Source organism: Nanorana parkeri, unplaced genomic scaffold, assembly GCF_000935625.1.
Source record: "Nanorana parkeri isolate BGI_ZX_2015 unplaced genomic scaffold, ASM93562v1 scaffold1809, whole genome shotgun sequence".
NCBI classification, from domain to species: Eukaryota; Metazoa; Chordata; class Amphibia; order Anura; family Dicroglossidae; genus Nanorana; species Nanorana parkeri.
In genome coordinates, this window is record NW_017308077.1 from 31,602 (window position 1) to 58,867 (window position 27,266).

Here is a 27,266-nt window from a genome sequence, read left to right on the forward strand (position 1 = left end):
CTTTGTTGGTGACCTTCAAATTTCTCATAGGCACGGTGACGAAAAACAGACTTTGAAAAACGCTTACCTGTGTGGTATGAATGTGCTAAGGGCTATTTCCATATCCAGAGAAGAGCCAAAGCGCCTGAATTGTGGGTCCTGAATGATCACTAGGTTCTTTGGGTCTGCTTTTGATCCTTTCTTCCGGGCACCTGAAACATACAATGTGAAACAAATTCAAAGCTGGCCATACACCTATAGATTGTCTGCAGAGTTTCTATGGTCAGATGGAAAAAGTGCAACAGATTCCTCCATCTACGCTAAACTGTGTGGAAGGAGGAATCTCCCACTGGGCCAAGCTTTAGGATCTTGCTAGTCGGCCCCTCTGGCTGTCAAACTACCTCAATCCCTGAATACCTGAAAATGCCTGCATCCAATCAGATTGTTCAGGTATTTTGACCAGGTATTTTGACCAGCATGTTTAACTTCAAGATCTGTGAACATTCATTTGGTTGATGTGCATTAAAAATTATCACTCTCATTTCTACAGAGGAGGGAACAACTAAAAGATCAGATTGGCATATTATCTAGTGTGATGGAAACTATATGTCACTGATAATGCATTCATTGCTTTCTACCCTACACTGGCAATGGCGAACGATTCTTGACGAATCACTAACAAAACCTGATCCACTTTTTCATTGTACCAATGTACAGTGGATGTACACAGACATATACCACAAGGAAAGGTGTGAAGAAATGTAGCATCACAACTATCCTGATAATACGTTATTGTGTAATGTAGTTGTGGTCTCTTACACAAAATGTAGGAATGAAGCAAGTCAGTGGAAAGGGTGTGGTGACTTCTGCTCATTGGTTCTGCTTAGGCCTGATTAAACAGTATAGGTATTCACAGACAATAGATAACTAAAATTACATACTGCTGAATTCTATACGTGATCTTAAAGTGTAAGTGCACCTTAACAGCTATATTGTGCCTTGGCATCCCTTCAGCCTCTCCTGCCAGCTGTCCCCGATCCAGTGTGAAATCGCTGATGAGGATACAGAGCTGCTCGCCAAAACCTTCTATGCCGGTCTTAAGCATGCACTGTAGAAACTCACACAACGCACTTCCTGCACTGTAATCACACAGGAGCTGCGCTGTGCAGTACTCTGCATTAATTGCATGGAACCATGTGATCAACCAACGGAGGTAGTGTGAACGAGCCCTAAAGCAGCATGAAGTATGAACTCTATAAGGAATGAATGAAGTTCATGCATGGACCCGTCTCAAAGGATTTTGACAATTGGCTCTGTTAGAGTCATCTCGTAGCTTTAGGGACAGGTGAGAATAAGGCTGGCCATACACTATGTAAATTTCAGCTGGTTCTTGATGAAATTCGCACAGTGGGTGCCGCTATCAGCACCCTTTCTGCCGGCATTCCTCAATTAGCTGATAGGAGGAGCCAGTTTGAAAATCTTCAAATGAACAGACCTGACAGCCAATCAGCTGCTGGCTGGGTTGAGGTATTTTGACAAAGGCGGGAGATTCCTCCATCAACACCCGTAAGTGTTGATGGAGGAATCTGTTATATTTTCTTAGTTCAGCACGCAGGTTGAACAAAGAGAATATTACAATGTATGCCCAGATTAAAACTTGTGTGAGGGTGGTCACAGCAAGGTGCAGTTACAACATATGATCCATACAACGGTGATATTTTAATTTTAGGGGAAAAGCAGCGGGTTTGCTAGGATAATCCAAAATTAAGATCTCCCTGTTTTAATTTCCAACTCCGTTCCCCTCTAGTTGGGAGTTTTTCACCTACGTTTACTTGTTTTATGTTCTCCTTTTGCTTTTTCTGGAATATAAAATAAATACAACCACCAATAAGAATTGTGGGAACCCCTCATAATGACCCAAGCAGGTATGCAGACCCAGGAACCTAAGCACTGAGATCTAACCAAGAGAGTTAGAATTATATCACATAGGCAAAGTCTTCACTCACCCTCTTAATGGTAAAAGGAAATAACATGAAGGCATCTGGCATGAACTGGTAATTGCAAAGGGAATCAAGTAGGTGGATATCTGACTGTACCATCTATATTGTAAAATGTCACCTTTTTTTGCTTGTCAGTATACTGCAATGTAGTGCAAGGCCCAGTTTAGAACTGCTGCAGACACCCTTGGCCAACAGATCTCAGGGGGAAAGTCTACGAGCCGTGTTTTATGTTCCCAGCAGGGATCTGCAGTAATCTGAGATGACAAGGCTAATGCTGACCACATTTGCTGGCATGCAAACTTTGCATTTTTATATGTCCGACAATATTATTCAGTTTTTAATTTCCTAACGTTGAACTGCCATTTATTACCCATGGCCATCTTAAATCTTAAATAATTTTTCTCTTTGACAAGCAGGTGTTTTCAATGAATTCTACCTCCATTGATGTATAACTGTGTCTCCAGTCTGGAGGGATCTTTCCTGTCTACTTACTACCAGGGATACTGTGTGGCATACCAGAAGCAAGCAGAGTTCTGAACTGTTCCACGGCTTTGGCCACATTGATCTGGTAAAACTCCCATAACTTCAGCTTGGGGTAGATCTCCTCCCATACGATGCCACGAAAAGTCTGCGGAGAAGAAAAAGAAAACTGTCCATCACATATAGTACTACACATTGCTCTTTTGTACTCAGTAAGTCTAGCATCTACTTATGATGTTCTATCATTCCACTCATAAGCGGAGTAGATGTTATGCTACGCAAAGCTGCACCTGAAGCACAGGGGTGGGTACAAGACCAATCACCCTCCACAAGGAGAGAGAGAGCAGAAGTGACTGGTCCTTATTACAGAAACTGGGCATCTGGGAGAAATACGCAAAGCACATTAAGCTCCAGAATACACACATCTCCTGTATTTAGAGATTATTTGCTTATCCTAGAGGTCAGATTTAAGCAAGTTTTCCTTATACACTCAGTTTGAACTGTTCAGGCTAGTGACTGGTTACTTTAAAGCAGTGGTTCTAAACCTGTGGGTCGCCACCCACAGTTGAGGGGGTCCCCACGTGCCTTTTTCTGCTCTAGATAAGAGGCTCCTCAGCCTCCTCCTAGCACAGCAGTGTCAGTTCTCCTAGATGGCGCTGCAGCAGCAGCGGCCGGAGGGGATCAGAGAGAGGGGAACAGGCAGGAGTAAGGGGAGGTGAGAGCTTGATCACCACAGAGCCCGCACTGGGCACCACAGAGCTCGCAACTGGGCACCACAGAGGCCGCACTGGATGCCAACAGAGAGTCCCACTAGCCACCTGAGAGCCTGCATAGCCTCCTGAGAGCCCACACAGATACTAGTATTGGTGGATCCCTATATTTTACAGTTGGTGGTCACCACAGCTTGGCAAATGTTACCAAGGGGTCCCGGCCCTAGAAAGGTTGAGAACCACTGCTTTAAAGGGACTTGTTTCACACATAATAATTTCAGATCATTCAACCATAACTCCAGCCAAAATGTCCCCTTTAGTTGTGGCAGTGGAAAAAGGATAAAACCTCTGCTGTATATTTCCAGTAAATGTTTGGGCTGGTGTTGGGCTTTAAACGTATATATATTTACTGAATCACTGCAATGGAACTAGTAATGGGTCATGGTTTATGGCTATTTCCATCAGAGCTTGATCACACTGGTGTTTTGCTATATGATATACTTAGGCTGTCATAAAATCTACTTACCGGGACTAGGGAAAATGATTACAAAAAACTGAAGTTGCTGACCAAAGGGACCAACCAGTCCCCACTGTATACAATGTTATTCAATATAAAATGAATACTCAAATCAAGTGTTGCCCATGACTATAACACTACATTTGCTTTTTAAAGTTTGTAAACACCGTAGTGTAATTTAGCAAATAGTATTTTGTTTCACTCAAATTTCATTGACTTTTATATAAAAAAATAATAATAATTTGTACCTTTCTTTTATCATTTATTTGGTGGTGACATGACTGCACCGCCTTCCTTGACTATTCCTCTTCCCCATAGTGGGGTGGTGGGCATTGAGTTGTTACATACAGGGGGGGCATACAGTATGTTCCTTATCTATGTGCCATGCATCATAAGGAGTTGCTATCAATCACGCAAGAGGGCTGCTGTGCTGGGGGCATGGCTGGTAAATTGTCCACGGAGATACAGGTCAGTATGGCAGTATATCAAAGATACATAAAACTGATTTGAATGTTTAGGGCAACATACACTTTAATGCTCATCACTAGAAAACAATTACACACTGAATTCCTCTACAACTGTCAACATACAGGACCATATACGTGTGGTTCCAGGACTTCACTTTTCTTATTGCTTTCAGACATGTCCACATTCTAGCAGAACTGCTCAATACATATCAGCCTAAACTCACAGCAGACACACCTAGAAGATCATTCTTCACTCCTGAGCTGACTGACTCAAAGCCATCTAACTTCAAAATTGGTAGTCCCAGCTGGTATTCAAAGCTGGTATTCCCAGCAGTACATTTCCATTCATACAGCAGGGCATGTCAATCACCACACTGTAGCTTATTTCTGTTTCCCTGGCAAAGAGGACTTCAAGATACAGTTTTATCCAATCTAGAGTTGAATTATGTTACATTCTAAGGAACCAAAGTAAACCGTAAGGGGATCAAAATCCATCTTTTTTAAAAAAATGCAGAATCAATAAACTTTAAAATATTGCATTTGAACATTATGTATTGCATATGGGCCTGGTGGGTTTGGCTCTAGACCTTTTTTCACATGTTCCACATTCTCCTCAGCAGTCATTCATCCCACTCTCTCTTCCTTTATGTCTTTTCTATGTTTAAATTAAAAGCATAGGACGTGAAAGGAAGCAGTTTTTGCTGTGTACTTTAGAAAACCCACAATTCTCTGTGAATCCTTTGTCATGGAAACACAATTTATTAAGTGTTCATTGGTAAAACATACCAATACATATAGTAAAAAAACAATGATAGTGCTGAATGCATGAACAACCGATTGCCAAGCACCAGAGTTGTAAAAGGAAGGAAAGTAAGACATGCCCCCCATACCCAAAGCACTGAGTATTTCCCCTTGCTCCTTGCAGCCAAACGGAGAAGTAGGGGAGCAAAGTGAAGGTGAGTATGTGCTACTGGTGAGGTTAGCATTAAAGTAAACCTGTTGCTATGCTCTGCAAGGGTTTGCTTTAAGACAGTCTCTAATAGATCTCGGGGCTGCTATTGTTTCCCCTAAAAAAGGCTGATGCAGAGATTCTGTACAGCAACTGTGTTGCACCATCCATCATCTCACTGCATAGAATATAAATGCTCTATCGACTCCAACGTGGCCAGATTCTACTGATGTCTATAAAACATATAAGGCAATTAACTTACATTTAGCTGCTGGTCATTTTGGAGGAGGGCCGGAAGCCCCCGTGCAGCATATTTTCCTGCTGCCACATTACAGGTAAGGTGCCATAATGCTCTGTCTAGTAACCAGGCTGGTTTGAGATGGGGAGAGTTAACCAGGTTGTACCCACACTCTGGGTGATCTTTAATCCATTTGCTATTAGAAGCTGTAAAATAAAATGAATACACCTTTGTTTACACCAAGGTATCACTATGATGCAGCAACACTAATGGAATGTAACAATATTATACTATTATTATTATTATTATACAGGATTTAGATAGTGCCAACAGTTTGCGCAGTGCTTTACAATATAAGAAAGACATTACATTTACAATACAAATCAACACAGGATGGGTAGGAGGGTCCTGCCCGTGAGAGCTTACAATCTGAAACATAACTGCACAATGCTTAGGCACTGGCCATAGATAAGTCTCACCCAGAATATCATCTAAAACCTTGGTTCTCAACTGGGCGGTTGTGACCCAAAAGTGGGTTGCGACCCCATGTTTAGTGGGTCGCCACATGCCTTCCACTTTTCTAGGTGGGACACTCCTCAGCCTCCCCCTAGTGCAGCACCACCAGTTCTCGTGCAGAACAGCCATTCAAAATATGCTGCCCGGCACTGCGTGTCAGTTTGAGGTGGGGTAGGCTGGGGGTATGGTCACAAGGGAGCTCCATCTATACATGCATTGCTTACAACTCCCACGTGCACTGTAGAGGTGCCTGGACCAAACTGACGTCACATTCTGGCTCCTGGCACCCATACAGGGTGCGTAAGGGAGCTGTAAAAGCAATGCACATATGGATGGAGCTCCATCACAGCCCACACTGGACCCCAGGCTGAGGATCCACTCCAGTTCTCAGAAGATAGGGAGACTGGGGGGATCTTAAAAAAAAAAGAAAAACATTTTTTTTTGAGTGTGTGTGTGAGAATGTCTGCGAGTGTGTGAGATTGTGTCTGTGGTTGTTTGTCTCGGTTAGTGTTTTTGAGGGTCTGTTCACACTATTGCAGTGCGTTAATCCACAGTCCCATTAATGCTCAGTACCACGCATCCACACCTACGGCGTGTTCTGGTGTGGGAGGTGTGTTGCGTTGCCATTAATTTGAATGACACCCCAAACGCACCACCCAACAGTCCGATCGTCTGAACCTGAACGCCCGGGTACTGCAATGCCGTGCATTCCATTGCAGTGCGCCTTGGGTCGTGACCTAATTACCAAAGACAAATGTGGGTTCTGAGATTACACAGGTTGAGAACCACTGTTCTAAAAGAAAATGTATAACGTTTCAGTGAAATGTCTTCAACATGACAGAACAATTATGGTTGAATGTGTCCAACTACTACTAGCAATAACATTTCTAACATTGTACGATGGGATGTTTATAATAATTATGTATACGTAGCACACTGCCACTTTAAGGGCAGGTGTGGGTAGCCCTTTATAAGTTCCGATTGTATCAGGCTGTTCTTGTTCGATTTGATAAGCAGTTTTAAGCATTTGATTTGCACTGTGCACTGTAAAAGAATCAAGCGTACCTGCACACTGTGGGACCCTTGCCTTGAGCAGTCAGCAGTTAAATAGAGCTATAGAACTCAGAAAGTAAGGCTGTACACAGACATTCCTAGATTTTTGACAGCAACAGGTTATCAATTTGTTTTTTAACACATACAAGGGACTTGGACAGCATTGTTATTATATCCTCGTAGGACCACTGCGATCAGGATTCTTACACTGCTCTGTACCGTCACAATCACCAAGCCAAAAGCAGAACTTAACAAGCATTAAAAACTAAAACATATGGCGTATTGTGATCTTTGGTCCCACGATCAGTCAGTATTTAGTAATTCCCACTTCGGAACTAATCACAGCCTCCAACAGGTTCCTGCAGCCAGCTAGTATACTTTCTAAAGTTGTTGATGCTTTTTTCTCTCACTCAACATTATAAATATTGAATTCACCCAGGAGTACCCGCATTTTTCCATATGACTGTATGTACATGAGCTCTTACCTGTATGGTTATATACAACATCTGTGATGCACAACATATCCCACTCTGTCCTCATCTTGTGCACCAATTTTCCAACATCTTTCCACGTGTATTTCTTCCCTTGCCTGGAGAAATCAGGATTCAGCGCCAACTGGTCAGCCAAAGAATAACAAGATCGAGATTTACCCAAAGTCTGGAGGGGAGTAAAGTGCACCATGTTGTAACCTGCAATGTATGAAATAAAATATTTTAAAAATGCTTATGTATTTTTTTAATGATTATTCTAAAGGCAAAAAGAAATGTAAAAAAATGTACAAAAAATATATAAACCTTTTCCTGCTCAACTAAAAATAAGTTCAAAACAACACGTTCACTGTGACTAAATAAGCACCTTTTATTCTGTGATTTGTGTTTGTACCATTAATACAGTAAAATTATGTTATGACTGAAAACATGATAAAGTTATGTATACATAAAATAAAGGCACTTCTTCATTTTGGGTATGTTCTAATGCAAGGCTACACATAAAAAAGCAAAGCAAAAGAATCAGAATAAAACAAAAGGATGTTTTTTTTTTTTAATTTAGCATTTTCAGCCTGGCTCCTTCGACAAAAGGTGACAGAAGAATTGATGGGGGATCCGGATGGGGCCGCACACTGCTCGAATTTCAGAGTCAGCGTACTTGGCAAAAATACGAGCAGAGTATGGGCAGCTTAAGTGTTAGTAAGGGGTTAAGCTATACAAATTGTATTTAAAAGTAAAGAAAAGTTTTTTTTTCAATTAAGGGTTTGTTAACATATGGGCAGAACTATCTGACCATGTTTCAGATTACACCCTAAATATGGGTGTAACATGAAACGTGGTAAAAAAAAAGTCAATAAAGCTGGCTATACACTGTTATATTTTCTTCATGCAGCCTGCCGCCCTGAACAAGGAGAGCATAACAGATTCCTCCATCAATGCTTTTGAGCGTGGCCTTATCAACATGGTGGTTGCAGCTGATTGTCCAAGCTCTGTTTGGCTGAAGATTTTCCAACCGTCTCCTTTAAACTTGTTTGAGGGATGCCAGTCGGAGGGGTGCCGACAGTGGCACTCACTGTACGGATTGTGGCCGCTCCATCAAGAACCAGCCAAAATTTGCATAATGTATGGCCAGCTTTTAAATCCTTTAAAAGGTGTCCAGTTATCTCTTAGATTAGGCCTAAAATGACTTTTTAGTTTATACAGTGCTGTAGCAGTCAGGCAAAGCATAATGAGAACAGGCCACAAAAACCCATAAAACAGTACTATACCATTCACGCAGTGAACAATGGCCTCAATGCACAAGATAGGATTCCATTGTGAAAGCTTCCAATGCTATGTTTCAGGTTATGCTATGCTTGTCCTTCTTAGATGTGAGTCCTGTATGTTTCATTTATTCAATGCAGGAACAATGATCTGCATTCAATAGCACCGAAGGACTCAGGGAAATGTACTGATTCTAGCACCTATCCATGCACTCACATCCAGAAGCAGTCTTCTAAAAATGTAATCCACCTGAAAGCACATTGAGGGGAATTTATCAAAACTGGAGCAGACAAAATCTGGAGCAGCCGTGCATGACAGCCAATCAGCTTCTCTCTTTCATTTTCAAACCTTAACTGAACAAACTGAAGAACGAAGCTGATTGATTGCCATGGGCAACTGCTCCAAATTTTGTCTGCTCCGGTTTTGATAAATTCCCCCCACGGTGTGATCCATGTAACTACATTCAGTTTCAAGCGTAGCTAGGCAAAAACTATCCTTGAGGGCCTTTGAACACTATACACACCGAGTGGCAGGGAGGTCTCTCTGGGCCTGTAGGAGGCATGGTCCTGTCAAAGCGATGGCCCTTGCAGCCACTGCCCCTATGCCACATATGACTTACAAACCTTTTGCCAGCTTGGGAAATAAAGTTCCGTCAAACTAGGAAGTGGAATTAATAACAGAGCCATTGTCTTAAAAGCAAAACAAAGACTTTATGCCACTGGAAAAACAAGACAATGGTTTGTTGTTCAGCAGAACTGAATACCTGACTCCTTGGCTACTTTCAACCGATCCTCCCACTCATCAAATGGCCCCAGGCATTTTGCAAGAAAGGTCTGAAGGGTGATACAATCCAGAGGGAGCACACGGTTATCAGCTCCAATTTTCAAAAGAGGATCCACTACAATGTAACCTTCCCCACTCTTCTGTCCACTGAAAAATAAAAGGAAGACTTAGGACACATTATATTGTTAATTGGTAATGTCATGTAATGATTTTTAAATTAGGTTGTAACATCTACGAGATACAATATATTTACCACAAGTAAGTGTAGCTCTATTTTAAAAACCTAAGTGAGGCTGATGTTTGAAATACAAAACAACAACATTTAGAAAATGCCCATACCAGGAAATCAGCAACTACATTTTCCCAATAACATTTAGAAGACTGAAAAGTAAAATGATGGTTGTTAAAGGTAAAAGCTTTGCCCTGATTTTTATAAATACATCCCAATGTAATCCAGATAACAAAACAATTGACCTACAACAACCACAGCAAAAAAAATGACACACAGTAACAGATTGCACTTCATGCTTTTATTAGAAGAAAAACTGATTTGTTAACACTTTTGTCCCATTTTGTCTCAGTTTTTGTAAATTAGTCCTCAGATCACCTTAGCTGGAACGTTTCTGTACATTGCAGTTGACATTTGCACCACCTTCAATGCAAACCCTATGAACATACGTAGTCATACATAGTCATTATACTGATGTAAAAGCAGGCAAGCAAATTGATATGCAGTTAGTCAATCTTGTGACCCTGCCAGTCAGCTTTGCTAGGTCCTGGACAACTATGCCAGCCTTTCTTAACCAGGATGCCATGGCACCCTGAGTGCCTTCTGGCTTTGTTGGGGGTGCCTTCAAATTTTCTCACAGTGTAATGCACTTCCATGATGTAGATGTGCCAGCTATCAGTACCATGGAAATGCATGATGCTAATTCAGAGTAGGCTGCATCCAGGACCTCCTCCAGCATTCCGAAGAGGACAAAATTCCACCTCTGTCCATTCCTGCTCCACATCCCGTCCACTACCATGCTGACTCTAATGTGAAGGGGGGGCCTCAGGACTCTGATGTGAAAAGGGGGACTCAAATGTGAAGGGAGGAATTTTTGTTATTTTGCGTGGGGACTCACCTTTAAATCCATACCAAAGCCCTATGTGTGTTACAGATTTTGGGGGGAAACACAAGTCAGGGTGCCCTGACTTAAAAAAAAGGTTGAGAAACCATGCACTATGTAGACTACACTACAACTAATTAAGTCAGCGGGCCAAGGACACAACATAGCATGTTCACAGCCTGTGCAAAGCAATACAAACCTGACTAGCTCAGAATGCTGCCATATACTTTCGAGCCATTGCTGCTGTACAGAGGAATTCAGAAAGCTGATATGAAGACAGATTTAGATAATTATGTTTGTTCTTTTTAAAAATAATGACTTTTTAGGGGTTAGTGCATACAGGCGCAGGCAAACCTACACTGACAAAAAATGGCCATATCTCTATCGAATGGCAGGATGTAGCTGTATGTATAAATACATGGTAATAATAAATTGTGTTTTATTATCCGCTAGGTGTTCAGCTTTAAATCCACTGATGGCACACAGCCATGTCCTGCATTTGATGACAATATATGCATCTAGAGCTACAATCATCTTTATGGATTATAGTTCTTATAAATCATTTATTATAGAACTTCTACTAATGACCAGCCACAGAACAAGCACTGAGCAAGCTCCACATATTTGATCAGACTTATTAACTCAATTCGTACTACCCAGATCCAGTACCTCCAGATGGTCTGAGACCTCACCCCTATTTCATTATATAATACAAAAACCACATTTAAGCGTTTTAAGAGGCGTCAAGAGCACATAAGGTAGCAGAGTAGATGGGCTTTTCTTGGGTGTTCAGTTTACAGAAGCCAGAGTACTCATGGGATCACTGGGCAGCACAGTGGATTTGTGATTAAATATACTTACCTTGCTGTTCTAAAGTCCTAGATTTACCTGGTACTTGGGCATATGTTATCAAGTGTTACAGGGTTATTCACAAAAGGGTGAAGAGTTTGGAGAAGGCAGGAGAAGTGAACAATCTAGGACAACAACATAGATGAACTGGAAAGCGAGCTGAATTGGAGAATGTTTCCAGCACACTCACACTACATTCAAAAATTACCAGGACACTCTAGAGAAAAGATCCCCTCATTTGAGGTAAGTGGGGGGGCTTTCGGATTGTTGGGGGCTAGGGAATGTAGCCATGCAACATTAAACGTGGTCAGAAAGGTGGGCTAAGTGAAAGGAAACCAAAGAAGACGTGGCCAAAATATAGATTTGAACGAGGTTCTAATCTTCACCCACTCTACTCAAAGCTGACATTGAAGGTTTTGGATAAAGTTCTACATTTGGTCAATGGGAACAATAAAAAATATGAGATTGTATATGGAATGGGAATAATTCCAGCACTCAGAGAGTGTTTGGTAGAAACTATTCAGTAAACATTTATCTGCATGGCAACTCCCTGAAGCAAATCAGAGATGATAAGCTATGAAATTAACAAAAGGAGTGACCTACAAAGATATGAGTGGCTGATTAGGCCCCAATGTTACATTTTTAGAGAGGCAACCCTTAGGAAACTACCTAAATATTAGATTTAACGAAAGAAACGAAATAGCTTAAAAACAGGAAAGGAAGAATTAAAAAACTATTTAGAGATTACCTTTCTGTTACTTACTTGTGATCAAAGCGATACTGAAATGAGCCAGCAACCTGCAGATCCACTTTGCAGAACTTGTCTGAATCTTCTTCTCGGCCAGTTGGGTTTTGCCATTGTAAAGCATAGAAAGTCTGCCGGTCATAGATGCCTCCGGGTGGGGGATAATTGGTATATACAGTGACATTCTTCCCTTGCAGAGTGGGGCCCAGTCTAAATTGTAGCTCGAAGCCTGAAATAAGAGAAAATGGTAGAACTTAGACGCAACAAAAATTGGAAAGGTTCATAAATGTAAGTGGCTGGTCTTTCACTTCATACTGAAGAATAGAATTTACTAAAGCCATTGGGACTTATACAGATGAAAGCCCTAGCACCAGCAAATCAAGCTATAAAGGGAACTTTACCTTTACTTTAAATTTTTATTACGTATAAAATAATTGAATCAAAAAGGTATTTTTTATTTCAACTGGAACAATAATCTGAACTTGACAATTTCAGCCTCTTGTAATCACTACACAGCAGCAGACTGCAAGAATTAGGGGCAGCACTTGAATCAGGTGTTCTGCATTCACGTGTGTATATAAAAAAATGGGGTATACCATTATGGGAATGCCGCTGGGGAAGTCAGAAATGGAGAGAGATTTGGGGTTCATTGTGGACCATAGACTGAAAGGTAGTTTGCAGTGCCAGGCTGCTGTAAACAGAGCTAGCAGGGTTTTGTCCTGTATTAAAAGGGGGATCTATTGCAGGGACAAGTCTATAATTTTGCCACTTTATAGATCATTGGTTCGACCTCATCCGGAGTACGCGGTCCAGTTCTGGTCACCAGTACTAAGGAAAGATGTCAATGAGCTGGAAAAAGTCCAGCGGAGGGCAACCAAACTAATTAGGGGTATGGAGGACCAGAGCTACGAGACAAGGCTACTAAATTTAAACATGTTCACATTGGGAGGTGAGGAGATTAAGGGGGGATATGATCTCCATGTACAAAATGTTCAACGGTGGTAGCAACATTAGCGATAAACTGTTTAAAATTAACTCCACTAAAAAAACTAGAGGCCATCACCTAAAATTGGTGAAAAAGAAGTTCCAGCACAAGGGGCGAAGGGGGTTCTTCACAGTTAGAGCGGTTAGGGTCTGGAACTCACTGCCACGGGCGGTGATTTCAGCAAAGAATGTGGATGATTTCTTAAGGGACCGTAATATACAGGGGTACAGGTAGTACTCCTAGGAACAAGATCCTATAGGTTGGACTTGATGGACTAATGTCTTTATTCAACCTCAAATACTATGTGTGCTCACGGCCAACATGCCGTAGCTTCTAGATAGAACTTACCTGAAAATGGCAGAAAGGTGGACATTGACTTTAAATAACCCTTACCCTGTGTTTATCAATTCAGAAAAAAATAACTGTGCAAATTAGTTATTTTTAAAAAAAAAGAATGTTATTTCTTATTCTGAAAACATAACTGGACAGCAAATGACTTTCACGTTATTGTAAGATAAGTAGATGACACTGAAAGGTCACCTCCAGGCCCTATTCCAGCGTACTCCCTGCACTGTCCGCTAATATTAGCTTGTCTGCAAGGATATATACCACGGGTGTCCTGTTTCTGAGGGCGATGACACCAGGAATATTTGTCTTAAATTAACTTGGCCTTTCACCATTCAGGAGATGTCGGCAATGTAAAAAGCCGTGGATAAGGTCAGGCGGACACCATGTTACATATATTACTTTAGTCCTAGGCACAGAATATATACAGCATGCCTGCACACATCAAGGTAATAATGTCAGACATCTGAGACTTAATCACATGAAGGGAATTTATTAAATCTGCAGCAGTTCTGCACAGCAACCAATCAGCTTCGCTCTTTCATTTTCAAATCTTAACTGAACAAACTGAAGAGAGAATGTGATTGGTTGCCATGCACGGCTGCTCCAGATTTTGTCTGCTCCAGGTTTGATAAATTCCCCCCCACAGTAACACAGACCAGAGTAGAAGCAATCAAAATTTTTTTACCTAAAACTAAATAAAATATAGGCATTGATAGCACTGCTTGGGAGGTACAGAAAATAGAAAATGTTTTACATTGTTGAAGACTTTCACCCTAAATTTGTACATGAATGAAGGGTTAAGAGCAAAAAAAAGGAGTACCATTAAGGTGTTGGCAAGCTATCTTCGTTAGATGTAGTCCTTACCAGACACAGGAAGTTGGACAAAGTATAGTAACTTGGCTGCTGAGGTGCCACAAAATAGTATCCTGAACTTACGGTGCCTACAAGCGATCAATGGTGGCCAGATGTGCATGCACCATTCAGACGCAGAACAAGCATTCTAATGAACGAAGCTCCATTCAGGGAAATGGGCGCATTAGTGCCTGTAGAGGGGGGAGCCCTGCAAGTGCCATTCAGCATTAGAGCATTTGCAAGGTCTCTTGATTAGATGTAACCTCACCAGACACAGGAAGTTGGACAAAGTACAGTATCTTGGCTGCTGAGGTGCCACAAATACCTAAGCTGGCATGGCATCCTGAACTTACGGTGCCTACAAGCGATCAATGGTGGCCAGATGTGCATGCACCATTCAGACGCAGAACAAGCATTCTAATGAATGAAGCTCCAAACTGGCACATTTGTGCCTACAGAGGAGGGAGCCCTGCAAGTGCAAGTTTGTACAATGCAGAACTAAAGCATTTGCAAGCTCTCTTCATTAGATGCAGTCCTCGCCAGACACAGGAATTTGGGCAAGTTCAATATCTTGGCTGCTGAGGTGCCACAAATACCTACAAGCTGGCAAAGTATCCTGGACAAGGTGCCTACAAACAAACAATCAATGGTGGTCAGTTATGCATGCATCATTCAGCAAGTAAGACCTAGCGCTATCTTCAGTGATTTCTGTAATATAAGACCTACATAGTCCTCGCCAGACACAGGAAGTTGGACAAAGTTCAGTATCTTGGCTGCTGAGTTACAACAAATACCTATAAGCAGGCAAAGTATTCTGGACTTAAGGTGCCTACAGACAATGGTGACCAGTTGTGCACGCATCATTCAGGTGCAGAACAAGCGTTCTAATGAAACTGGCACATTAGTGCCTCTAGAGAGGGGCGGAGGGAGCTCTGACAAGTGCCAGTTTGTCTCATGGAAAAACAATAACGATCAGATGGGAGAACACATCCTAGACAATCAATTTCTCCTCCAAACAGGCTTGGCCAAAGGACAATGGGGGAGGGCTAGAGACAAACAGACATTCCTTGATTGAATAGTTTAACACATTGAAGGGAATTTATCAAAACTGGAGCAGACAAAATCTGGAGGTTTTCACTACATTATGTTATATAACATTTATTATTACCCAAGGTTTTGGTAAAATATAAAAGACGGGGTCACGTCGGGTAAACAGACACCAAACATGTCAAGCTTCTCAGTCTACCACTATATTATACTATAGCTGTGCATACACTTGTCATTTTTGTCTCATTCAGCCCCACTAAACAGCATGGATGGAGAAATCTCCCCTGCTGGCTACTAAACCTTGACATCCGGTGGCCAAAGCTGTCAGAATACCGAAACAGCACTCCGATTAATTGGCTGCAGTCACTGTTCAGCTGACAATCGGCCCGCCTCCTTCAACAAAAATCTATTGAAATGCCAACTTTTGTTGATGCAGTGGTGCCAACAGGGCCAACCAGAGCTTGAATTTTGTCCGACTCCTGTAGTATATGGCCAGCTTTAGTAATAATCGTATTAAAGGAAAAAATGACTAATCCATCACACCTTGCCTGACCCCGTATATGATTCAGAATGGACAAGGATGAGGATGTTACAAACAATGTTAAACACGTGTTTTAGCAGGCAGCAATGGTTCATACCCACATTAAAGGTGAACTATAGACAAAAGGCAATAATCAGTCATAAATAAATCCTGAGAATAGCTATTCATATATGTTTAGCATTCCATAACGTTAGCTCTTTTTTGTAGGAAATGAAATCTCAGATAATCACCTGTTTTTGTTGATTCAGGAGAACAGACTCGCCATTATGCATTATGAAGTTCTTCTGTAGTAGCCTTATTACCCCACGCTTAAAAGAGAACTATGGCCCAACATTTTTTGGTGTTAGTTCTCTTTTGGGTCACAGGAGGACATTTACAAAACTCAGCATATAGTGGGCTATTGCAGAGCCGCGCTGCAGCCAGGATAGATGCCGACAATATTGATTGGGATCCACTCTCCTGCCTGAATGACAGCTGGCTCTGCCTCTGTAGAGCCAGAGCCAGCTGTGCCCGTCCCCTCCACTGTCCTTCCCTTCACTCAGAGCTGGAGGAACAAGGAAAAGGGGGTGACTGACAGTCACTGCTCTCTGCAGGGAGAAAATCGTGAACTGAGTGATCAGTGGTATATAATCGCTCAGTTCTAGATCCATAGAGCCAAGTTGTGACAGCTGCAGTGTCACATGTCTGCTCTAACTATTGGGATAAGTGCATTTCCCTCATGTGCTGTGTACTGCATGGGTACATTTAAAAACAGCTCACAGTTGAACTTTCAAAAAAACAGAGATCTAAGATTATTAACATTCAACTAATTGTTAAGTACATGCGTGACATTTCCCTCTATGGGCACAGCGGGGTGCAAGGCGGTTGTACTGCATTTCATACTGCGGAGTTGAAAAAAAGTAAAGCATGCCTTCCTTTTTTTCAGAGCCCACAGCTGCGTTCCCACTGAAAGACAGTGGTGTGAATGGGCACCATCCGTGACAGGGCGCTGCGCTGGAAACAACGGCCAACGCAACTTCAACACAGATAATGTGAATGGAACCTCAAATGAGATGACCATTTTTTAAATGGCGCTCCTAGCCACACATCTAGGCTACTGTATTCAAACAGCCCACAGCAGCCTACATACCGCATTGGCATAGATTCGACACGTGTATGGCAGGCTTAAGTCAGTCCACCCTGGTACATGTATGATAAAAGCACTTTCACTTTTCTCTGAAGAAAAGGGAATGAAGCAGAAGTTTCAAACTTGTCGGACATTTCTTCAAAAAAGAAATAGTACTTCCAACGCTTATGAGTCACAGTTGCGATTTTCCTGCAATATGTATAGAACTGTGGCTCTATGGTACTAAGTTAAGCTGCTTTTGAATGATTACTTCTATAGTAAACTTGTTAATTTACATAAACCCACCATAGCTGCCCAATGGATTATAACCCAATTAACACAAGTAAGCAGGAGTCAAGCAAAGACGGGGGTGGGGGAGCAGATGGGGGATGGGGCCAAGGTAACAGATGCAGGCTTGTATACTAGGATTTGCTGGCAGGCAGGTTGCAAATAATAAATCATTGATCACTGAAAGGCAATTAATACAAATAAAGTCGTGCCAAATCTGTATTTTCCTCCACAAGGCTTTTCAAAGGTTATAGCCTAGAGTTCAAGCAATGTTATGTTTTGGGAGTACAACGACTCTTCTGCAAACACAAAGTGAGCTGTGGCTGCAATTTTGAATTTTGCAATTGCTCTCTGTAACTATTACAGCCTTGTGATGATGTAACAGGAGCCCGCAGAAACCCTCATTGTCAGCTACACTGTTCACTGATGCACAAGTTCTTCATTCTATCCATTGTGCTTAAAGCTGGCCATACACTGCTAGATTATCATACAAAAGTTCATATGTTCATGTGTCTGTCTATGGTGGGCATAACCTAAGAAACACTGTGCAAGATTGCTGCACCATTTGTGTACAATAATCAAATGCATGAAGAAATGTTGGTGCAACATGTTGGAAATAATTTGTCCTTTCTCCTTCACTTAAAGTGACATTAAGACTAAAGTCCGTCCGTCCCCACAACCCCAGTAAGGACTTACCTTAAAGTGACATTAAAGTAAAAAAAAAAAAAAGATCCCTCCCCCCAATGTTAATGTCAGCACTTACCTTAAATGATGTCTCTTAATCCGATCTTCCTCTTCTTTCCAGTCCTTTTCATCTGTCCCTCCAGCGCTGCTGCGGCTCTCCGATCCAGCGCTGACTCCTCTGTGCTAGCTGGCACTTCCTGTCCCACAGTGTCTGCATGCGGGTGCACGCGTCCTTAGACTTACCTTGCGTCTCTCCTCATCTCCTGGCTGAAAATCCGAAATGCGCATGCGCCCGCCCCAAGATGCTTTGCGGCCGCCCGAGCAGTTTCGGATATTCTGACGGGAGCGCGCGGCGAAGACGGGGTAAGTTTAAACCGCTGTTAAAGCGTTTTGGTTTTTTTTACATTTTGGATACATCTACTGCTTGCTAGCCGTAGATATATGCAAAAAAAACCAAGGCTTTAGAAACCCTTTAAATGATTCCCCTTAATCCGATCTTCTTCTTTCCTGTCCTTTTCAGCTGTCCCTCCAGCGCTGGTGCGGGTCTCCGTTCCCGCACTGACACCTCTGTATTCCTCTTCTCTGATGTCCCACGGAGTCTGTGCGGGTGCGCGCTGCTCCATAGGCTTACCTTGTGTCTCTCCTCGTCTCCCGGCCGAACATCTGAAGTGTGCATGCGCCCGCCCCGAGATCCTTTGTGGCCGCCCGAGGCTCTTCAGATGTTCGGACGGGAGCCCGTTGCAGAGACACAGGTAAGTATTAACCCTTTGAAAAAGTTTAATTTTTCTCTTTTTATTCGTTTTGCATCTATCTACTACTTGCTAGCTGTAGATAGATGCAAAAACAAATGAGGGGTTAATAACCCTTGAAACTACAGATGTATATCAGAATAGCCTTGAGGTTACTTGCAGGATAAAAGCTAAACAGCTCATGTAGTTTGGGAAATAAAAGCATCTTTCAAAGGTCAGATGAGTAGCAAATGATTGACTAAAACCTAAAACCGCGCTGTCATAGTGTGCATATCAGTACACACTGATATACACATACATTCAATGGAAGGTGAAATCACAGATCCAGAGGAAGAAGGAGAATAGCACTTTATAGGATGGATGACTGAGCGTACCTTGTTCAAGCCGGAAGAGCCTCTTCTCTAGCTTCTCCATATCGTTCAGCATCAGAACCCGAACCTGCTTAGTGTGCTCCATTGTGGCTTCCAGGCTTTGCTTTCCTTCTCAGACTGCAGGCAACGATGACATAGAAACACAAGTGACCCCTGTAAAATATAAGGGTGGAATTCAATAAAGGAAACACAGCGGCCCGATGTGCCATCGCTGAGGCTGCACACTTACATTGTAGAAACCTGTCTAAGGGAAGTCAAGGGAAAAAAAACGATCAAGTCTGTGATTGCAAGGTTACATGTACTATACTGGAGGCTGCACAGCAGGGATCAGTGCGCACAGAGCTGCCAGACACACAGTGTGCCCGAGGAAAGAGAGGAAGAGGTAAGAACATGATGCTGGCATCTAAACAATGTTTGTTATTCAGCGAACAATCTAAATATATATGCATCTCACCTCCTCCTCGTGTACACCCCCTTCAAAGACCCTCTAAATGTCCCTGAGACGCAGGCAGAATGTAGGACGTGCAGAGAGTGACAGTCAGGACAGTGCAAAGAGCGAGAACCTCCCTCTGTACTCAATGCATCCCAACCCGCCTATCACTGGCCCAGTACTAGCCACATACACAGGCCAAACCCTCCCACTTCTCACACACAAACAGCTGCTTTCTACTGCTCGCCTTCAGATACAGCCCTCCTACTGAGTACACAACCATATACACTGATATACACATACAGCACTCCTACTGAGTACACAACCATATACACTGATATACACATACAGCACTCCTACTGAGTACACAACCATATACACTGATATACACATACAGCACTCCTACTGAGTACACAACCATATACATATGCAGCCCTCCTACTGAATGTACACTGATATACACATACAGCCCACCTACTGAATGCACACACTGATATACACTGATATACACATACAGCCCTCCTACTAAATGTACTCTAATATACACATACAGCCCTCCTACTGAATGCACACACTGATATACACATACAGCCCTCCTACTGAATGTACACACTGATATACACATACAGCCCTTCTACTGAATGTACACTGATATACACATATAACCCTCCTAGTGAATGTACACACGGATATACACATACAGCCCCCCTACTGAATGTACACACTGATATACACATACAACCCTCCTACTGAATGCACACACTGATATACACTGATATACACATACAGCACTCCTACTGAATGCACACTGATATACACATACAACCCTCCTACTGAATGTACACTGATATACACATACAACCCTCCTACTGAATGCACACACTGATATACACATACAGCCCTCCTACTGAATGCACACTGATATACACATACAGCCCTCCTACTGAATGTACTCTAATATACACATACAGCCCTCCTACTGAGTGCACACACTGATATACACACACAGCCCTCCTACTGAATGTACACTGATATACACATACAGCCCTCCTACTGAATGTACACACTGATATACACATACAGCCCTCCTACTGAATGTACTCTGATATACACATACAACCCTCCTACTGAATGTACTCTGATATACACTGATATACACATACAACCCTCCTAGTGAATGTACACTGATATACACATACAACCCTCCTAGTGAATGTACACTGATATACACATACAACCCTCCTACTGAATGTACTCTGATATACACTGATATACACATACAACCCTCCTAGTGAATGTACACTGATATATACATACAGCCCTCCTACTGAATGTACACTGATATACACATACAACCCTCCTAGTGAATGTACACTGATATACACATACAACCCTCCTAGTGAATGTACACTGATGCACACATACAACCCACACCTTGCAATGTACTCAGTCCTTCATTCTCTCCGATATAACACCTCAATCTGTACTATGTCCCACACTGAAAACAGCATTTTGACTTGCATCCAGGAATGGGCTGGGCAAGAAAGGTGCAGGTGCCTTCTTTGGGTGTGTTTTTGGTCCCAAAAACATGGGATTTCATGAAAACCGCATGGACATGTTTTAGCACATTTTCTGCATAACAACCAGCCTCCTCTTCCATGAGTATTGCAAGATAACCAACAACAGATATTGTCATTGGCCAAAACAAAACAACGCATGGCGCATGAAAATGCAGCAAAAAATGCACATCAACGCACACGCATAAACAAACTATAAAACTGCACGAATATGCAAATGCACAAGTGTGAAAAGAGACTAAAGGCTCCATTCACACAGGAGCGGTTGTCCGCAGGTATTCAACCGTACGAATACCCGCGGAACCGCTCTAAACATAAAAAGCATGCACTTTAATGCGCGCTGAACAGACTTTTGCGGCGGCCGCACTCTAGGAAACCGCGCGTCACACATAATAATACAAGCGAGCGGAATTCGCGTGTATGTTAAAGTTTGCACAGTTTCGTTCCGTGCGGTTTTCCTTGAGAAAAAGCGCACGAAAAACACGACCACCATGCGCTCGGCAGCATTCGGCTATTCACTCCCTGCCGTTAGGCCCCTATGTGAATAGGGGAGAAGGGCAGCGAGTAAACTGCCGGAGCTTTGGCTCAGCCGATTCAGATGTTGGATCGGCTGAGTCGTAGTCCTTTTGCAATGCATGATCGGCTGACTGAAGTGCAGCCGAAGGAAGCCGATGTACGGATGATGTCAGCCGACGTACGGCTGAAATCAGCCATACTGAGCCGTAGTGAATAGACAAACGTTGTTCGGCTCACTTCATTATGGCTCGGTTAGGCACTCGGCTGCCTCCGGCAGCTTAGTGATTAACCCTGATAGTAAAAACTAAAAAAAACCCCAGTGGTGAATAAATATCACCAAAAGAAAGCTCTATATGTCCCAAAAAAATGATATCAATGAATTTCAGTACAGCGTTGCATGACGGAATAAATGTCAAAGTACCTCAGCACTTAATACTGAAAAAAGGCCTGGACAGGAAGGGGGTTTAGCACCCCGCTCTTAAAGTGTGTAACACACATGATGAGACTCCGTTCACACATATGCGGTGCAGGAGCACATTAAAACATGCACAACATGTGCTGCATTTTGAAATGCCGGACGAGTAGCTTCCCGGCCGACCGTTGTAATTAAACTGCCGTCCGGGAGCTTTACATTCAAGCGATATGTATAGAGACGCCCGATCGCTTGTATTAGCTGTGGTTTTCCCCCCTCCCCCCAGCCGCCGCTGTCACTGCCGTTGCTGGGCCTGAGATTCACTGTGCCCGGTGCGAACGGGTCCGGCACGGCTGCTCTGTGACAGGAGATCAAAGGGAGATCGGTCCCTGAATGCAGGAAGTGATTTATATTACATCACTTCCGCATTCAGCTGGCCTTCCCAGCTACAAAAGCTGGTGAAGCAGATCTCTGCTTCATCAGCTTCTCTGGGGGTCCCTAGGTGACATTAGGGGTCTTGGAGACCCCTGATGTCTCCATAAAGAGGACCTGCCATGTAAATTGGCATACCCAACATGTGTAGCGTGATTGTCATTTTCGTACGTAGGCACACTTGATGCATGTTCACAGTAATATGCAGGCTCTCGTGGGGGCGGGGGGCTTTAACATTTTATTCTTAATTTTTACATTTATTTAATTTAATTTTTTTTTCACTTAACTGAATTGCTTTTACATAGGGGAGCTACAATGATGTGTGATAGCACATTGGAAGTGACAGGTACTCTTTAAGATGACATTAAGGGTGAATTAGACCCATAGCGTCACCCTTCCACTCCAATGAAGCTACTGCGTTCCAATAGCTTCTTTCCTGGTTTCTGCCACCGGAGAATGACACCTGGGGGACCAGAAGTGATGCAATCAGCGTCGCTTCTGGCCCCATTCAGTAGGGAGGAGATTGGCAAATGGATGTTAGCCGGTCTCCTTCCCCAACTTCCTGCCAACACCCGTGATGCCGGGCCCGCAGGAGGGGCAGGGGAGCCGAGGAAGCAAGGCAGGGGTGTTAAGTTAAGCGTGCACTAAAGCGGCCCCTGGCATCGATTTGGCAACAGCTGACAGTTAGCTGTACACATGAACAGATTAGCCAATGAGAGTCTGTTTAAAGGGGTCTGCTGCCAGCGAGGTATGCCATAAGCCAGTGGCAGCGAGGGTTAAAGTGGACCTTTGCCCAGGCTTATGGGCTTTGGTCTGTTGTCGGTAAATGACTTGGCACCGCTCTGTACACTGGTGTGTGGCATGGAAAATAACAGATAAGCTAGTACATGCACAGGCTTGCTTGAAAACTGTATACAGGACACACCTATTCTCCTTCTCATTGTCAACACTGCAAGCATGGATAAAGGAAAGTCAGAAAAGTCCAGCAGCATATTGTGTCATTTACAGGACCCTTCAAAAGCAACACAAATACTGTACATGTGAAAACACAACAGTCACTTCCTCACGCACTATAGTTGGAAAAAAAACCCTAGGGCCTACCTCCCAACTGTCCCTCATTTGAAACCAATTCCATCTGTCCCTCGTTCCTCCTCAGTTGTCTTTCCTTTTTGGTCAGATGTACAGATATCTATGAATATATTCTATTGAACTGCTTATTCTTATTAATTGTTATTCTGCACTAAAATCTTTATCATATCGTCTAATGATCTTGTTTGCTGTTTGGGAAAGCCGATATAAAGAAAACGTCATGTTAAAAAAAAACACTATTTTGGGATTAAACAAGCACGTTTTCCATTGTGGTATTGTGTGGCAATCCCACGGTGGAACTGGGAGTTGTAGTCACCCAGGACTCTCAGCCAGAGGGGCTGAGCGGTTCCAGGAAACAAATTATTTTGCTGGGAAAGAACTGGCTTTGCAGTTCTCTCTGGGTGTTCTGTGCTTGGCATGGGATCCTGGAACTGGGAGATTTCAAAGTGAATTGGGGTGGATGAGATCTCCATTCCTGGGTCCGGGGTTTAGTAGGGACCAGCACCTGGTGATTGCACACCTGTGCACAGCCCTTATGGAATGGGTGCTGGCTAATGTTCTGGGCTCCAGCTGGGAAGAGGAACATAGGTGTTCAGGAGTCAGGAGGACTCCACCCAGAAGTCAGAGGGGAGCCTGGTGGGGTGTGTGCGGGAGGCACACGAGGGCCGAGGCAGGCGGTGTGTTGGATAAACTTCTATAAACAGAATATCTTGCTGCACTCCTTACCGCAAAACCCAAAGCTGGGTGGGTGCTTGTAGTGACCACGGAAGGCACCGTGTAAATCACAGAAAAGAGAAATAATGTCACCAGCACACCATTCTTTGAAAATCAATGATCCATTTTAATGGCATATTGCCATCCAAAACAAGCACTTTCGGGGCCGCAAAGGGTCCCCTTCATCAGGCCTTTGCGGCCCCGAAAGCGCTTGTTTTGGATGGCAATATGCCATTAAAATGGATCATTGATTTTCAAAGAATGGTGTGCTGGTGACATTATTTCTCTTTTCTTTTTAGGTGGTGTGTTGGAGCCACACCAGGAACAGCCAGGGAGGTTGGAGGAAATGGACAGTGGCCCTGAGGCCATAGAAACAGCAGTGCTGCAGGAGAAAAACTTTAAAGGACTGGGACACTGTGAGTGTGTGGGACAACTGGAGAATTGGTGAGACAATATTTGTTGTTATGCTGAAGACAAGCTATTTTATGTTGGCCTTCCTTGGTTGTCTGCCTTTGGAAAAAGTAATAAAGATGGAAAAGCTATGTGTGAGTGTTCTGTGAGCTCCCCAACATTACACCATGTACATTCTAAAAGTGCAACTAAATCCAAAACCTTTTTTAAAAGTTTTTGGATGGAGTGGAGAGGGATTAAAACTCCTGTCAGGTTTTTATTGCGGTCTGTGTCCTTGTTAGAGAGATTCGCCCTTTCAATATGAACTGGCGACTGTTATCACGGAAAGTGAAAGAAAATCCCAAATTTTGGGCTGTCTCTAGAACAGGAAATCTTCTGAAGGGGACTGTAGTTCTGGTGACCCTGCTGACCAGCAGGAATTTCCTTCACTTTAGAGGGATTTTCTCTCACTTCCTGTTGTGGCTATCAGACAGGAAGAGAAGGGGGATCTCCCCAATGGGACACAGGAGGCAAACAAAATCTCACAGGGGTTATAACTGGGGATGCACCGATACCGATACCAGTATCGATATCGGTGCCGATACCGAATATTTGGGCAAGTACTCATACTCGCCCAAATGCTCCGATGCCTAGCACAAGTACTTCCTGTATCAGAAAGCCGGGCAGCGCGTCATTACACGCTGCCCGGTTTCCTGATTGGCCGGGAAGCGGCTCCATGCTCTCTCGTCACTTGTGATGAGAGGGCATGGAGCCGACTGGAGCCGACTGCGTGCTGATACGAAATCATCTTACATTCATTAGCTAAACAAACATATTTTTATTTCACTTACATTTTCTTTTTGACCACTTCCTGGTCCATTTTGGCACAAATGATATAATGTGCCCAAGCGTTACATCCTGGGAAGGTTACATCAGCAGAGCATTGCTGGGAAATCTCATCTGTAATCTCATGAGATCTCAGGGAAAGGCATTTTCCTCCTCTGAGATGATGTGCATGGTCACATGCCAGAGTTCCAGGAAGTAAAGGGAGACCTAATAATCTGCCCTTAGTTAAAATGGCCACTGTCAGATGACTGGGGAAGAAAAGAGAAATAATGTATTCAAAGAAAAAAAACCTTCAATGTTCTAGAAGTATCTGTCTGTAGATTATCATTACTAAACATTTCTAAAGGTGCCTTTGTTGTTATTTTGAAGATAAGGGTGAACTTCCTCCTTAATGGTGTGCATAACTTGGGGTGTGACATGGGTGTATCCATTGCATAAATAAATTGTGCTGGAAGGTGTAATCTCATGAAGTTGGGAGGTATGCCCTAGGTAACAATCAGAGGCCTTGAATTAATAACACCAATTACATAGTGCTCCAGTATATTCTAACACAGGTCAATGCTGACTCAGCTACTTGAAGTTCATCCTATAAGCTTGCTCTAGGTATCTGACTAGAGTTCAGTGTGCATTCCAAAAAAGATTGCTAACAGGCAATTAAGACGTTTTTATTGTAGAAGAAACCTACAGGGTTATTCACAAAAGGGTGAAGAGTTTGGAGAAGGCAGGAGAAGTGAACAATCTAGGACAACATAGCTGGCATGGAAAAATTCTCCAATTCAGCTCACTTTCCAGATCAGCTATGCTGTCCTAGATTGTTCACTTCTCCTGCCTTCTCCAAACTCTTCACCCTTTTGTGAATAACCCTGCTAGTATATTATTATTATACGGATTTATACAGCACCAACAGTTTGTGCAGCACTTTACAAAATGAAGTGAGACAATACCATTCAGTACATGAGGGTTGGGAGGCCTCTGCTCATAAATCTCTTTTGCATTGAAAAAACTGTCTGCTCGCAATATTTTTATTTAAAATCATAGTTCTGAATCCCATCCTCAGTTTCACTTTCTATTATGCCAGCATGTGATGTTTTGTTTTAAGTCACAATGCATAAAGACATAATGAAACTGAAATATATTGAAGGCTTGTGTTGATTTCCTGGAATAGGAGTTTACCCAGCAACATACAACATTATAAAAAGTAAATCTGCTGCTCAGATGCAGTCAGTCAGTCATGGGATCAACACTCATCAACACAGGATTAGTTTGTGTTTGTTTGCTCATTCACACAGCAGGATCAGCAAGTAAGTGATACCGCTCCTGTATTGTTATTATCATCATGTATGTTTCATAGCATGGATTAGAGGATGAAGACACTGTATGTAAATGACTTTTAATGGATTAATTTGCCATAAGGTCCTGTGCTTGTGGGGACCCCACGGCAGCCTTCTGGGGACCTCGGGGGGCCTGTATACAGCACCTGCAACCACACATCTACCACCTATTGAGACGCACTCTACCACCTCCTGAGACGAACTGACACCATGCCGATCCCTCCGAAGAAGGTAAAGGGGGCGGAGATGGTTGGGGCACAGATCGAGGGTGGTAGAGATGCCGGGGTTGCAGAGATGGCAGAGGCACAGATTGGAGTGGTGCAGAGATGGTGGGGGCACAAATCGTGGGGCAGAGATGGAGGGGGGAGAGATGGCAGGGGGACAGATGGGGGGACGGACGGGGGGGGGGA

At 43.0% G+C, this 27,266-nt stretch overlaps 1 protein-coding gene across 3 annotated transcripts in view; it reads right to left on the reverse strand.

The window, feature by feature from the left end:
• The window catches only part of AGL (amylo-alpha-1, 6-glucosidase, 4-alpha-glucanotransferase), a 64,578-nt gene that overhangs the window by 28,964 nt on the left and 8,348 nt on the right, over positions 1-27,266 (reverse strand). For 2 of the 3 annotated variants that reach the window (XM_018571683.1, XM_018571685.1), the window contains exons 1-8: positions 19,574-19,680; positions 19,123-19,272; positions 12,168-12,378; positions 9,424-9,590; positions 7,395-7,598; positions 5,365-5,546; positions 2,496-2,607; positions 68-191 (exon numbers count right to left, since the gene is read on the reverse strand). In XM_018571683.1, the coding sequence (XP_018427185.1) occupies positions 68-191; positions 2,496-2,607; positions 5,365-5,546; positions 7,395-7,598; positions 9,424-9,590; positions 12,168-12,378; positions 19,123-19,204 (1,082 nt within the window). In that variant the 5' untranslated portion in view covers positions 19,205-19,272; positions 19,574-19,680. Of the gene's footprint in view, positions 1-67; positions 192-2,495; positions 2,608-5,364; positions 5,547-7,394; positions 7,599-9,423; positions 9,591-12,167; positions 12,379-19,122; positions 19,273-19,573; positions 19,681-27,266 lie in introns of those variants that run through there. The other variant, XM_018571684.1, reaches the window with a different exon arrangement.